The sequence below is a fragment of the Leptonychotes weddellii genome, chromosome 4, assembly GCF_054177405.1.
Source record: "Leptonychotes weddellii isolate Sample4059 chromosome 4, ASM5417740v2, whole genome shotgun sequence".
NCBI lineage: Eukaryota > Metazoa > Chordata > Mammalia > Carnivora > Phocidae > Leptonychotes > Leptonychotes weddellii.
Genome location: NC_138372.1, coordinates 117,963,042 through 117,978,648, shown reverse-complemented (window position 1 = coordinate 117,978,648; position 15,607 = coordinate 117,963,042). Strand labels below are relative to the sequence as shown.

The 15,607-nt window shown below is 38.3% G+C and overlaps 1 protein-coding gene across 11 annotated transcripts in view; it reads right to left on the bottom strand.

Moving 5' to 3' along the window:
- The window catches only part of GDAP1 (ganglioside induced differentiation associated protein 1), a 46,079-nt gene that overhangs the window by 14,612 nt on the left and 15,860 nt on the right, over nt 1-15,607 (bottom strand). For 3 of the 11 annotated variants that reach the window (XM_081816160.1, XM_031026939.2, XM_081816157.1), the window contains one exon: nt 3,320-3,512. The exons of 1 other annotated variant lie outside the window; for it this stretch is intronic. In XM_081816160.1, the coding sequence (XP_081672286.1) occupies nt 3,320-3,425 (106 nt within the window). In that variant the 5' untranslated portion in view covers nt 3,426-3,512. Of the gene's footprint in view, nt 1-3,319; nt 3,513-4,199; nt 4,412-4,905; nt 4,968-15,607 lie in introns of those variants that run through there. 7 more of the 11 variants (XM_081816159.1, XM_081816158.1, XM_081816163.1 and 4 more) reach the window with 5 other exon arrangements.

Sequence of the window (15,607 nt, the reverse complement as noted above, 5' to 3'; positions counted from 1 at the left end):
TAGAAGCTATACTTTTAAAACCACTTGAGATCCTACCAGCCTTTTACTATTAGCTTTAATCAATAACTTTTTAGCAAGCCAGGTCTCCCGTCCTTCATTAACGCAGCTGATTTTTTTTTAATTCACATACTACATTTAGCCTTGTTAAATTTTATCTTCATTATTTTTCCATTTTATTGTCCTATGACAAGCACTTCACAAACTAGTCATTATTTTAACTACCCCAGCTTTTGTCATCCACAAATGTAACAGTATTTCCACAATGTCTTTATTCAAGTCATTTATAGAATTATTAGGCTCAAGTCAGAGAATAGAAACTTGTAAGAACACCAGTAGAGATTCCTGTCCAGGCTGATGTCTATCTTCAAAAGTTCATTCATTTTAATCATTCAAAAGTGTTTATTAAGCTCCTGTTAGAGAACATCCACCATATGAAGCACTGGGGATACAACTGTTAATAAGACAGACACTGTCTCTGATCTTATGGTATTTACAGTGTTCTACAAGTAATTGAAATAAATGTAACAAAATTATATAAGTCTTTAGCTAAATGGGCAACCTTGTGTTCATTTATAAATGAATATTCTTTAACATGGTGGTTTGTTCATCTGAAAATGTGCATTACTTTTATCCAACCATATTGGCTCCTTTGTTCCATAAGGGTATCTTATGAAGTAATCGCAAATGCTCTACTTAAGATACATTATATCTAGAACCATGCCCGGTATACAATAGATTCATTTTTTTAAGTGTTAAAGCCATTCTTCAGTAATATAAAACTTAAACTGGTTCCTTTTAACTGAGATACTCTAAAGTTATATAAATGTGTGTGTGTGTGTATAACTAATTTATAGTGCTGCTTAAAGTTTAAGCAATTACTTAACACACAGTAAGTGCTTCTCAAATTTTAAGGTATATATGAATCACTTCAGGATCTTGTTAAAATGCAGATTCTGATTCAAGAGAGCTGCAGTAGAGTCTAGGATTCTGCATTTCTAACAAGCTCCGAGGTGATACCAATGTTGCTGGTCAATGGAACACACTTTAAGTAGCAAGGATTGGTAGAATTTACCTTTTCCCATCCTTGACAATTGGGATAACATCTGTCTTGTCTGGCTCTTTTCCTAATCTCCATGGGTTCTTAATGACAAATATAAATTATCTTAATGGTAATTGGGTTAACACATGCATGTTTATTTTTTATTTTAATACATCGGGATAAACTTTCCCCATAGACTAGAGTAGCCTTTATATGATTATTTTCTTGCTGTCTTCATATCTACCATGGGTTTTGGGTCGCTTAATCTTCTTTCAACCCTTTCCAATGGAGTGACAACTCTCCTGGGAAAGAGGAAAGAGTGAAATAAAAATTGATCGGACTTGCTTTATCTCTGCAATTGACAAAACTATATCACCTAATCCAAGAGGACAGAGAAGTCAAGTCACCAAGGATATGCAACAAGTTAGCAATAGCTTCAGATTAAGAGCTGGGATTCTTGATTGTTTACTGATTCTACTGGTATAGCCAGAATTAAAGTCCTTAGTTTCCATATTTTCACTTAACATTTAGCCCCAGTGCCTTCTCCTCTGATTCCATAAGTAGTAAGAAGAACTTAATATTTCCCTTCTTTGAGTAGGAGTCAGAATGTATTTTAGTTTTGTTTTTATATAATCAAAGCAACTTTAAGAAAACCTAATAATCATTAACATTACTATGTTGTAAAGTAACATATTTTATATTACTGAATATCTTAAAGGAGAAACAATGCAAGGAGAGGAGGAGAAGAATGGCAGTAGTAGTAGTAGTAGTAGTAGTTCAAGGGATGCCAACAAAATATTTAAATATGATTTTCCATTTACTGTATCTTTTTCAGATTTTTGGTTATTTAAAATGGAATTCTTATACAGTGATTTTGTTTTATTCATATTATTGTAACCACTTTTCCCAAGAAATACAAATTATTTAGCAGACTTGTCCATTTCCAAAAAGCTCAAGGTTAAGAAAAATTGTTTTAAATCAATTAGCCACCATTTTCAGTACAGTCCCCAGCATTTAGACATAAGTGATAAAAGAGAAAACAGTTCATTAAACTCTCTGGTTTAGATCAATGGCCACCTCTAAAATCTCCAATCAGAATCCTAGAGAACCAAATACTTGGAATAAGAATAGGGCAGACCTATTGCCAATCTAATTCTCTGGGGTTCCCTCCACACACATTTAGGTCCCATACCTATTTTTCTAAGTACCTCAGACATTTTTGACCTAGTAATTTGGGGTTATATTCTGGTTTTATCCCGCCCAATTAACATCAACATAACTAGAGGCAGATGAAAAGTAACTGGATCTCATGCAGCTTCTATTTCAGAAGAGTACTCAGCTGAAAGGAGCCTTCTGTTTTCTCAATTATGCCAGTGATCAGCTGTATAATCTTGGGCAAATACTGAAGCTATAGTCACCTCAAAGGATTGTCATTAGGATCAAGCAAGACAATATGGAAGTAGCAATGACTATGGGAGACAGCTAGTATAATATGAAGATATGGATTTGAAAGACTTCCATTCCAGCCCTAATTTGCCATAAAATAGCTGTATTACCTTAGGCAATCCCTGTTTTCTTTCATCAATTACAATGGAATAACTAGTCTATCATGCCTGTCTCAGATGAGTTCTTTTGAAGACTGAATAGAACAGAAATTATAAAATGTCTAACATAAAACAGGCTATCGATAAATGATTATTACTTAAAAGCACTATACAAATTTAAGTGCTATAATTCCTTACAAAAGATATAAAATTCATACTATAGAGAAGTCACAGGGCAAAGATCTCCAAATATACCAACATTCTATTCTCCCTTGCCTAAGTTTTATTCCTCTTTTCCCCTCCTATTGTTTTTAAGATGGAACTATTTGGTAGACTAGAGAAAACTGGTTTTCATAGTGTACATTTCAAGTGGTCATGAATTTTCCAGGCTAAAAATTCACCACCACAAACCACACACCTGCAGAGGAAAACCTCTGAATTAAAAAGGGAAGTTCCAACATTAAATTTGCAGTTTATATAAAATCTTTTAAATAGAGTTATGCTGGCTTACATAAAATTTATGGTATCGACCTATTTTATATTTGTGTGCTTATGGAAATGGAAAAGGTTTTTACTTCCACCATCATAAAACCAAAAGAAAAAAGGAAGGAAGGGAGGGAGGGAGGGAGGGAGGGAGGGAGGGAGGGAGGGAGGGAGAGAGGGAGGCAGACAGACAGACAGACATATAACTGTGTTGAAAGTAAATCCAAAAAATCACAAATAGCCTTAACATTACCATCCAGGAAAGTCTGTTCAAGATAATCAATGATCTGAGTGGCCTCACAAATAATGTTTTCCCCGTGGATAAGGACAGGCACTTCTCCAGTTGAGTTCAAACGCATAAACCAAGGCTCATTGTGCTCACTCAGGGGCAGACTTACATCATGTTCCTCGCACTTCAATGCCTTTTCAGCAATTACCAAGCGCACCTGAAAGAGTTCACACTGGTTACTACAACACATGTAGGCTTTCAATTAAATGACATCCCTGGACACTATTAAGCAGCCTTTCTGTGCTTCCCTAAGTTATTATTATCAACATTCTTTTTAACTATTCCCATTCTAGGAATTAACAAGTGAGATATATTTTAGCGGGTCTTAATCCTATAAATTAGAGGACAAAAAAAAGATTGAAAATAATTCTGGCTAAATTCATTCCACAGTGACTCTCCATCACCACTACTTTCTTTCCGTCCTAAACCTAAGTATGTGTCCTCCCCAGACAAGACTCTGATATATAGATGTGTTAGGCCTTGTTGAAGAGAGCGAATGCGTACAAGAAAAAGAAGGAACTGTAGATTATGCGGTTGCATGAAGGCGCTTCCCTCTGCCTCACTCTCCAAGGCCCAGGGCACAAGGCCTCCGGCCCAAATACCCAAAGTGATGCTTTTTTTCGCATTTCATGAGTGGCAAAGCCTGAGTCATAGCCTTTCCATTTCCGACTAATTCTCTGTGCTCCCCCACAAGGCGCATCCCCGTCCTCAAGGGAGCGCCCGCCCGGCTTAGGGCTTCGGAGGCCCGGTTCCTAGATGCGCCGGAGTACCAGGGAGAGCCCTGAGGGAGCTGTCCCGGTGCTGAAACCCGATCCGCGCCGCCCGCCCCAGCAGAGGCCTTTACCTTTTGAGAGCTGAAAGAATGTGTCCAGTGGTACAGAATGAGCCTAACCTCTGCGTCCGACTTGCCTTCCGCCATCAAGGGCGCGCCCCCTCTCTGCTCCTCCTGCCTCCGAGACATTTTGGGGTGCGCCGGCGCTGCAGGGCCTCGCCTGTCAGCCCTTTATTTCTCCCACCCACACTACCCCGCGAAGCGTCGTTAGTTTTTCCGCGATGCCTCTGGGAGCCGGGAAAGAGGACTTCGCGCGGACGAATAGACCACTGGGAAATGTAGTTTCCACCGCCAGAAAGCTGCAGGGACGTGTCCGCAAAGATACGGGGGTGTCTTCCTGCCAGAAAGCCACTGGCGTATGGAAGTCACATAGGAAGTGCAAATGGACTTTTTTAGAGGAAACCGTCTAAAATACGAGTCCCTGAATACTAAAGTTAGTAATGAATAATGTTGGCTGCAAATTACTCATTGGTTTGGTGGGGTGGGGTTATGGAGTAGAAGTTGCTCAGGTATAAAAAGCAGCAATTTCCTCTTGGAGGATTTGTGCCCTTTGCAGAAGGGAAGTTTCGGTTGACAAAACAGGATAAGGATCCATGAGTTTTCATTAGAAGATGCTCTTATGGAGTCATGCAAAATAATAAATGATAACAGATCTTATAAACGATGGCAAGTTAAAATAGCCTAGTTGCTAAACACAGAATTTTTAGGGCAGAACTACCTGAGTTCACGTCCTGGTTTTTGAAGTGGAGGTAATAATTCCATTTCCCCCATAAGGTTTTCCTGACAAATAAGTAAATACAACGTTAAACACTCAAAATAGCCTCACATGTGTAGGCACTCAATATTATTCACAAGTTCAGTTGCTTTATAAATACCCTCATAAGCCATAGTCAAAATCATAATTTTATACTAGTCTAATGATTATACACCTCTTAAAATTTGGCATAATAGTAAATTAATAAAAATTCTCCATTAGTAAATATGTATTAATATGACCATAAAATGAATCCCTGTATAATTCATTCAGTAAATACTTAGTGAGCACCGACTACATTCTAAGCATGGTGCTAGGCTCTGGGAATACGAAGACCTGACACTCAAGATGTGTCTGGTGGCAGAGACAACAAATAAATAGACAACACAACAGAGATGATAACTGTCAGTCTTAGAATGAACACAAGGTTCTATGAGAAAAGAGAGGCAAGTATGTAACTCAGGTGAAAAGAGATAAAATCTCATGAGGTACTTCCTCCCCTTTACAATATTTCATTTGTTGTTCTCTATAATTCTTTTATAGTTTTTAAATATTTAAAAATATCTTTCATACTCGTAAGTTAATTCAAATGTTACAGCAAAAAATGACCCTTATCAAATTTGTTTTTTTATCCATTTGTTCTTCAGAGTAGAAGAGGAAAAAGCAAAACTTTGAAATCAGACAGAGTGGGGTTTAAATTCTGGGTCCACCCCTAACTTGACCTTTCTTGAGCCTTCACTTCCTCATGGGTAAAATATGGATATATAAAAATATATGCCTGCTGTGGGAATTCAGTAAAAGATTGTATATAAAGCACTTAAGACATTGCCTGGAATATAGCAATTGATGAAAGCATATGTGGAAAGCTCCTCCATGACATTAAGAGAACATATTATACTTTCTCTTCTCTCTCAACGGCCTCAAGATTTTTACAACTACCTATATAATCCTCCATTCCCACTCCTCCTCAGAAAAACTTTATTTTAAATTCTTCCACTTCAGATTCCAACACATACTATACAGTTACCTTTCCTTAATTAATTCAATCACTTCAATATCTGAATAGACTCAACACTCTTGGCAGGTCATCGTCACTTGCCATTGAAAGTGTTCTCACGGGCGCCTGGGTGGCTCAGTCGTTAAGCGTCTGCCTTCGGCTCAGGTCATGATCCCAGGGTCCTGGGATCGAGTCCCACATCAGGCTCCCTGCTCAGCAGGAAGCCTGCTTCTCCCTCTCCCACTCCCCCTGCTTGTATTCCTGCTCTCGCTGTCTCTCTCTGTCAAATAAATAAAATCTTTTAAAAAAAAAAAAAAAAGAAAGAAAGAAAGAAAGTGTTCTCACAATAAATCCCACATATATAAAATACTGAGTACTTTCCCTATCACATCTTCCCAGTCACAAAGCCTTAGAGCAAACATTGAATGAACTGATTGATTACTGTGTTGGTGTTTAATATTAAGCATTCATAGATGTCCTTGGGAGTACAAATGTGTACATGGCTTCTGAAGGGAAATTGATCCATATGTGTCAAAAACCTTGAAAATGGACATAACTTTTTTTTTTTAAAGATTTTATTTATTTGTTTGACAGAGAGATACCGAGAGAGGGAACACAGCAGGGGGAGTGGGAGCGGGAGAAGCAGGCTTCCCGCCGAGCAGGGAGCCCGATGTGGGGCTCGATGCGGGGCTCGATCCCAGGACCCTGGGATCATGATCTGAGCTGAAGGCAGATGCTTAACGACTGAGCCACCCAGGCGCCCCAAAAATGGGCGTAACTTCTAACCTAGCAATTCTTCTATTTGCAGTTTAAGGACATAACTTGTAGCAAATTCCAGCAGTTGGCTGAATGATAGATGGTAATGGTAATAGAAATTTTAGCTATGCACACAGCTGCTGAGAAGAAAGACTGCATTTCCCAGACTCCATTTCACCTAAATGCAACCTTACGACTATATTCTAATAAATGGGATAATGGATGTGCCACAGAGAAAGTTCTGGGAAGTTTCCTTAGGAAAACTGTTAGTCCTGTGCCTCTTCTTTGTCCCATCCTGCTTCTGGGAGGGTGGATGCTTATTTTGGACCATGAGGAAGGGACCCCATCTCAGGGATGGCCAAAGCCATGAGCTGGAGGGAAAGTGAGCCCCTAAGGATATGGAGCAGAACCACCACACTAATCTCAGTCTGCAAACCTCTAAACATTTACTTAAAGGAGAAATAAAGCCACTGTTATTTTTTGTGATTTCCAAGTGCTATTGCCTTAACCTATCCTCACTAATATAACAATCTTGTAAAATGTAAATGGCTTTTATTTGTTTATGCTTCTACATATAGTAATTTTCCAATAAGCGAATATGTGCTGCTTTTGCCTCTTAAAGATTTGAACGTCAAAAGAATATCATTCAGCAGATTAGATAAGGAAACATTGTGGTGTTTGGGTTTTTTTGTTTTGTTTTAATCAAGATAGGGGTAGGAAAAAAAACTGTTACATCGACTTTCATTGATCTATAATTCCTGTTATTTTCCATCTCACTAAAAGCCACTTGTAGGTAATATGAAAACCTTATTACCCATTTACTTGTTTATTCAGAGAGTTGACTAAATCGCATGTGTATTCTGTAGTTGTATATCTTTGGACATAACATTTGCTTGTGGGCCCCTGGAGAACAGGAGCCAGATCCAGGTCAGTTTATTTCTTCAATATGCATTGTAGACTTTACCTGTCCCAAAAACAGTGCTAGATACAGAAGATATGGACTTAAAAGCCATAGTCACTGGGAACTCAAGTGTGGAGAAAGAGAAATGAGATTTCAACATGTGTGGTAATTGCTTTGATATCTAGGAGATTATAATAAGAATATAGACAAAGGCACCTAAGAGAGACAGTCTTCCCAGAAAAGGTGATGATCTTTACTGTAACTAGGACCATACTAGTGCAATTACCAATATATCCAGTGTTGCATCTCCTCTTGCTCATACAGGCTCATGAGAGCTGATTGTTAAATTTTCAGGAATTTTATAAGCTGGATGTTCAACCCAGCTATTACTGAAAATTAAATAAAATTGAATTGCATTTAAATGAGTTATTTACAAAATAAACCTAGCAAGTGCTCAAAACTCACCACTTCCTATTTTATTACATTTATTATCTATACTCGAGTTTGTTTTTGTCTATTATACTGGTATGATGGAAGTCACTTATACGGATGTGCTACACTGCATGTCTTTCTAACTCCCTGGTCAGTGATATCATGTTAGTAACTTGAAACTGGCCATGGTAGGGGTATTTACATTACAGAAATCGGCAAGTACTATCTATCATGTTTGTTTTTTCAAGAAAGTTGGTTGTTAAACATTTACCAGCACACCTCTGAATGCACATATCTTATTTAATATTGAATAAATTGTTTTGAAGATGATGATCAAAAGAACCCTGAGTATATTTTGAATTTATTAATTTGTACTTGGTACAGCTTCAGTTCTGCTTTCTCCATTTCTCAGACAACCACAATGCTATTTCCTTTTCATTCTCTTCACTGTGGTTAGGGGAAAAGTAGATATGAACACATCTATCAGCCCACTTTCGAACACTGAGCACTTTCTCTAGCATCCTCCCAGCAGCTAAACCATGAATCACAGTAAACACGGAGTGCATTGATTATTGCACTGGTGTTTAATACTAATAATACCTCATAAACAAAAGGCATAATGTAGAATTTTGCATTAAAGACCACGGACCACTTTCTTACAGTCTCATTTGATCCTCTTCGTCGCCTGTGAGGCAGCTACCATCCCAAATTTAGAGTTGAGGAAATAAGGTTTAGTGACTGAGAGACTAGTCTGAAATCCTATAGGAAGTGAAAGAGCTAAAACTCAAACATGACTTTTCGGACTGCTCACCAAGGTATTATTTTCTACTACAGTATGCTAGCTTTAAGCCAAAGAGAGAAAGTTATGGACTTTCAAGCTTTACACAGCCTGGGACAGATTTTGAGGAAAATGTAGCCACCTTCCTGACAATTAGTCCCGAAGTTATATACACTTCTGTTAAAGCACAAACTGTCATATCAAATTACTGTTTATATTTCTTTCTTGTGTTACATTCTGAGCCTTTTAAGGACAAGGACCCAATGTTACTTACTTCAGTATCCCCAGGAACGCAACATAGTGCTTGGGTTGATGCTCCAAACTGCTTTTTAATTAATAGAGAAAAAGAATAGGTAGCCATCACCACCATGAATAGCAGTGAGTAATGATGACAACAAAAAATAACAATTAATAATAAATTATAGCCTTTTTAGTTCACTGCTGTAGAAATTCGGTGTGTAAAGGTAAGTTTATTTGACAGAATTTGGTATTTATTTACAAATCTGGCCTGTGGATCATGGCTCTGCAAATGAACTCCCTTTTAATGTTAATATTTATTGACATTCTTTATTCATTTAAATATTTGAAAGAATGGTGCAGGTGGATTTGATTGATGTTAGAAATAATACATCACACAACCTTTCTGAGTCTGAGCCACCTTACCTATAAAATTATGATAAAAATCCTCCAGATATTCTGGCTACACAGATATGACCAGTTTGGGAAAATTCCTTGATCTAGACAGTTATAATATGTGCCCTTCGGTGTCTTCCGCTTCAATCAAGTCTTGATTTATCATAAAGAACTATCATGGTGGAATGATCTATATATTTATAAAAGTGATTATTACTCATAGTCCTATTACTCATCTATTTTGGCAGGTATTAACTCATATTTATATATACATACATATATTTTTAATGTATGTCAACTAAGCCAGAGATCTTGAAACCTTCTGACAAATTGTTAATACTCTAGGTTTCTGATTTTTAAAGTACTTTTATGAATGACCACAAGAGGTCTCTATTTTTTTAAGAATAATCTGCTTTTTTTCTTCCTTCCTTTCTTTCATTGTTGTTTGTTTTTTTTTTTTTTGGCTTTACAGATTAGAAAACAGAAATGATGGTATTCTCAAGAGGATATATTTAACTAATTAAGCTATCTCATTCAAAATCAAATTTTCCAAAATGAGAAAAAAAATCCTTTACACATACGTAGAAAAACAGAATTGTCTCCAATTCCTCCTGATAATAGTAACATTAACACTAAGTACCCAGAAGCTACTGGGCCGCCAGTTATCCAACACACGTGAATTGCATAGAATTTGTAATTAGTGTGCATGTAAGAAAAATGGAGAGGGGGTCCTTATTTAGAAATTATTTTGAGAATGCTTATCTCAAAGGTGAATAGTTCCTGTTGTCTGACATTCTCAAGCATCTGCAAAACTCTAAGTTATTATCTAATTGAATGAGATAAAAGTTGGCTCATGGAGTACATTGATTTGGTAAAAGAATTGTGATTCTGGCTAGTTTACCTGAGCTCTAATGAACATGACTCCTGTATTTGATTTATTGTAGTGGTTCTCAAAGTGTGGTCCCCTGACAAACAGATCAATATCACCTGGTAGCTTGTTAGAAATGCACATTCTACTGAATCAGAAACTCTGGAGCAATTGGTGTTTTAGAAAGTCCTTCAGGGGGCGCCTGGGTGGCTCAGTCATTGTCTGCCTCTGGCTCAAGCCATGATCTCCAGGTCCTGGGATGAGTGAGCCTCCATATCCAACTCCCTGCTCAGCGGGGAGTCTGCTTCTCCTTCTCTCTCTGCCCCTCCCCCTGCTCATGCTCGATCTCTCTGTCTCTGTCTCCCTCTCTCAAATAAATAAATAAAATATTTAAAAAAAAAAAAGTCCTTCAGGTTTTTCTGATGCACTTAGGGTTTGAGAACTACCAATTCAGTGTGAAATTGATGAACCATTCCAATTCTCCTTCCCTAATTTGCCCCATCTCTAAAATTTATAGAACAGAATCGTGTCTGAAAACATGACTTACAGTGTCTGGAAAAAAGGTCAAATAATATGAAACCACTTCCACAAAACAGTCTGATAAAACCCCATGGTGCCAAGTCACCATAATTTATATGCTCAAATGCCAAAACACCTCCACTTTCCCCTCAAAAAATGTAGATTACTCCCTGCAGGCTTCTAAGCAAAAGCCTCAATGACCTTAGAATAGCCCAGATGCACTTTTGAAACTCTAAAATGTTACCTCTGGTCTTTCTTGCCTCCCAGAGCAAAATAATCGTATTTAATACCAAGTGCAACTTATTAATTCAGGAGGCTCTAGCTGTGAGGTTACTGTATACTTATAATAATTTGATTAATTTTCTAGTCTCTCAAAGAAGGACTACTAAGGTGAATGTACTAAATTCTTTATTTTTAACTAGAGAATTCACTTTGAGCTATATTTCTGGTAGAAAAAAATTTGACATATATGTCCACCCTCTCTCATCTATCTCTACTGTGATGAATGGTGTACATTTCAGAATAAACACATGAATATGGACTAATATATAATTTAAGCAAAGATGTATTTGCCCTACATGGTTGCTAATATTTTTTGGAGTGCTTACTGTGTGCCAGGAACTATTTCAAGCCCTTTTGTGTAGATTGTATTTAACACTTGCAAAATCCCTTAAGACAGGGAGAAATATCTCCATTTTACAGATGAGGATATTGAGGCACAGATAGGTCAGGAAATTTCCCAAACTCCCACTATTAGCCCCAGAAGTATGGTCTAGAGATCATGTTCTTACCACTGCAAGAGGCAGCCGCAGGATATGGGAGACAACCATAGGGTCATCAGCTCTGATTTCACTAGTCTCATGCAAATAGTACCTACTTCTTCAGACACTAATTGTGTTAATTCAGGAATTTTTTGCCCAAGACTGTTTAGAGTTCATACAAAAAACGAATGACAGGATGGAAGGAATATCCTCCTAAAACTAAACCAACACTTACAAATTTGAACCAACATTCCCCTGGTAATATCTAATACCCTTCTAAAAGTTTACAAAGTGCTTTAAAAACAGTATTCATTTGATTTTCCCAACAAACCTCCTTTTAGCAATAAGGAATCCGCACTGAGATATGATTTATACCACCCCACTAATAAGCGGTAGACCAGGAACTAAAACTCAAGGCTTCCAGCTCCAAATCCTATGGACATCCTACCCCATCTCACAGCTCCCAAGAGGCTCACCTCTTGCCTCAGCCTAGATATGGACCAACCCGAGAGTACTCCATTATTTATTACATCACAGTCTGACTTCAGTCCCCTTTCTTGACTTTACAATGAAGGATTTGGACATGGTGATCCAGTACTGTGGGGTCCTCTCATTGTCTGAGTTCAGTGCCTGAGGTTACACTTCACTGTGCAACTTGTCCTTAATTTAGTGTCGCCCTCCACTGCAGTCCAAAGCCTAGCAATTAAGAGCTCAGACTCTCAAATCAGAGCTGGAAACAAATCCTTGCTCCACCACTCACAAGCTATGTGATCATGCAGTCCATAGCTTCCTCACTTATAAACCAGGAAAAATAATTGTGCCACTTTCACTGAGATAGATTGTGGATTGATGGTGATTTATAAATTGTTAAGTATTTAACACAGTGTTTAGCATAGGATATATAAAAATTATAACATAATAATGATAGGATATAAAAGTAACTGGTATTTTTTAACACTCTGGCTAAATGTTAACTATTCATGTGGTATGTTCTCCAGTCAGAGGAGTTTGGCTGCTAGATTAGCTGATCCTTGGAATTTCATTTTTGGCAATTCTCTCTAATGATTTTGTGTAAGTTTTAGACATTTATACCTCAAAAACACATATGAAAGCATCAGCATTAAGTAGGAATTAAATATTTCTTTTCTTTTGGAAATTAAGTATTTCTAATGAAAGAAATAACAGTAAAATATTTAGATACTATGCATAGATCCACACAGGTTCATTTCTAGACTTTATGCTCTGCCCCCTGGAGTAGATCACTAAAAGAACACTTTCCTGATTGTGTTAGTAATATTAGGCAAACGTCGATTATAATACAAAGGTAAGAGAAGTTAAGGAGAAAAAAAGGAGTCACTTCCCAGTGTGCTTGACTAGTATTTGAATAATATCACTAACACTTCTTTCTTAATGTTACAATAATAAAGAGGTCTATTTATAAATGTTTGCAGCTCTGAAAGCCTCTAGAATATTTAGACACAATCTTGGAGAAAGCATATTCCATGGAAGACACTTAAAGCTCAGGTGTGAAATTGCAGCTTTGTATGAGAGGTGTTTCCTAAGTTAAGTGCTTTCTTATTAATTTACAATGTGCTTGTGTACAGTTTATCATTTAATGACAACTGTGGAATGCCACTCTCTCAGTGGAAGTTTACTTTTTCTCCCCATTTCCCAAAAAGTAACTCAGGTAGTCTTCCCAGACACCGTTTATCATTCTCTTTTTATGTTTAAAGGAATCTGTCCAGGGATTTAAGATCATTTGGCACTTATCTTTGTAATTCAAATTAGAATATTCAATAATACATTGGCATTTATTTTTCCAATAGCCTTGCTCTTGTGTTCTTTTAGTCACTAAATAATAAGTGGAGAAGTTAATTTATGCCTACATTGTCTCTGGCCACATGAGAAAAATGGCATAAAAACTCAGAGACATAAGCTTTAGAGAAAGAAAATGCTAATGTTGCAAGGATTGCTCTAAGTAAGATTTTGCTTTGTTAATGTATAAATAGGACAAGATAAGGTTCTGGGCCGCAGCATATCGTGGCACCAGATAGTCATCTATGTTCCTTTGGCACCAACTTCAACACGCTGGAATGATTTTTTTTTTTTCTTAACCACCCAGTGTCACCAGGGATGTTGAGAGAACAAACATGAGAGCTAGTGCTACAAAAACTACTTCATTTATCTTGTTGGTCTTAGTAAGATCCTAAAGAAGCATAAGATAACAGTGACACTAGAATAAAGTGTTGAATTTTACACTGAGATACCAAAGTCTAAAACAGCAAAGTCTAAAGAGCCTTAATTTTTCACATACCACATGTTTTAAATAAAAGCAATACTGTGGCTCATAGAGAAAAGATTAATTTAAATCCTAAGCATGTAACTGAGACAAATGAAAGCATGAAACTGAACCTGTGCCTGTTCATGAATGCTACATGAGAGAAATGGGTGACATGTGACCACAATGAACCTGTCGCCAATGACTCCCTGAGTGACACTGGCGACTGGCTGGGGAGACCAGTGAACCACAAAGATCACAGAGAGGAGCATGCCTTTATAAGCAGTCACATCCTTTTAGAGCAGGGCAGTTCAATAGAAAAACGAAAACTGGTCGAATTCAGGTGATGCTTTGGTTTCCAAAAAACCAGATACATATATCAACTTAAAAACTTTTCAGCCTGAGAAACTATTGCTCTCTGCAAGTTCTGCAAATGTAAAAGCCCAATTTTGCCAATTCCAAGTGGCAAAAGAATGTGAAGGTGGTAAAATCACCACCAGCCAGAGACACTGTCATATAGTATATGAAACTGAAATACACATGAAATGGGACAGATGAAGATGAAGCACCAGGAGTCCCAGAAATGGTTAGAGCCCAGAAGCTTGGTCTGGAAAGGGAGACTTGAGTAGTTTTAAAGGGGGGGAGATGCCCCTTCCTCCAAGACCTCCCCGGAGCAAAGGTGTTGATTCTGTACAATTAGAGGTAGCTGAAATCTGATGGGCCCTCTTTAAATAACCGATGACCAGCAAGAGCCCTCTTTTTCACCTTCCTCATTACACATGTGCCTTCATGGCTGTGGCAGCTGCAGATAACAGCAAGTTCTCAGGCAGACGTGCAAGGAAGTTCACGGCTCAGCTCTCAAGAGCCCTGAGCCAGCTGTCCTAAAAGCTGATTTAGAACTTACTCCCCTGTGGCCAGGAGGGTGCAGAGCCCCCTCTAGCTCTGCAGTGGGTTCTGTGCCCTCTTTCTTTTTTTTTTTTTTAAAGATTTTATTTATTTGACAGAGAGACACAGCGAGAGAGGGAACACAAACGGGGGAGCGGGAGAGGGAGAAGCAGGCTTCCCGCGGAGCAGGGAGCCCGATGTGGGGCTCGATCCCAGGACCCTGGGATCATGACCTGAGCCGAAGGCAGACGCTTAACGACTGAGCCACCCGGGCGCCCCTGTGCCCTCTTTCTTCATGAGCTACATCACAGCTCCAGAATCAAGGCTCTGGGTCAGCATCAGTTTTTGGACATGTTTCCTCCCGACTCCTGAGCTGGCCCCTGGTCACCAGTAGGCCCGCTTGGTGCTGCAAATGTGATCCTGTCTGTCGTTTTGGCCTCAGCAGAAGAGCGACATGACCATATTTATTGCTGTTGCTATTCTGGGGCCCAGATGACGTTTTTCTCCCCTTGTGGCTGAGCACTGCCCGTTCATCTTTCACCACTCCCTCCAAGTCTGCAAGGCTAAAACCAGGGATACAAATAGACTCTATCAGGAGGAGAGTTATAATGAGAAGTTCTTAAGTCGTCTCAGTCTCTTCGCTTTAATGCTATGGCATTAAAAGCTTTAAATTCGGTAGCCCTGAGTTTTATATGTGTACTGTTCGCATCCCACTTAAACTGCGATTGGTGGTAACTTTGCTTAAGAAAGAAAACTTTGCAAAGGGGAGGGGGAAAAAAAAACCCTGACTGATAAACACAGCTTGGAAATCTGGCAAATGTTGAGTTTTCCACTGCTGTATGTTGGGAATGTCCAAAT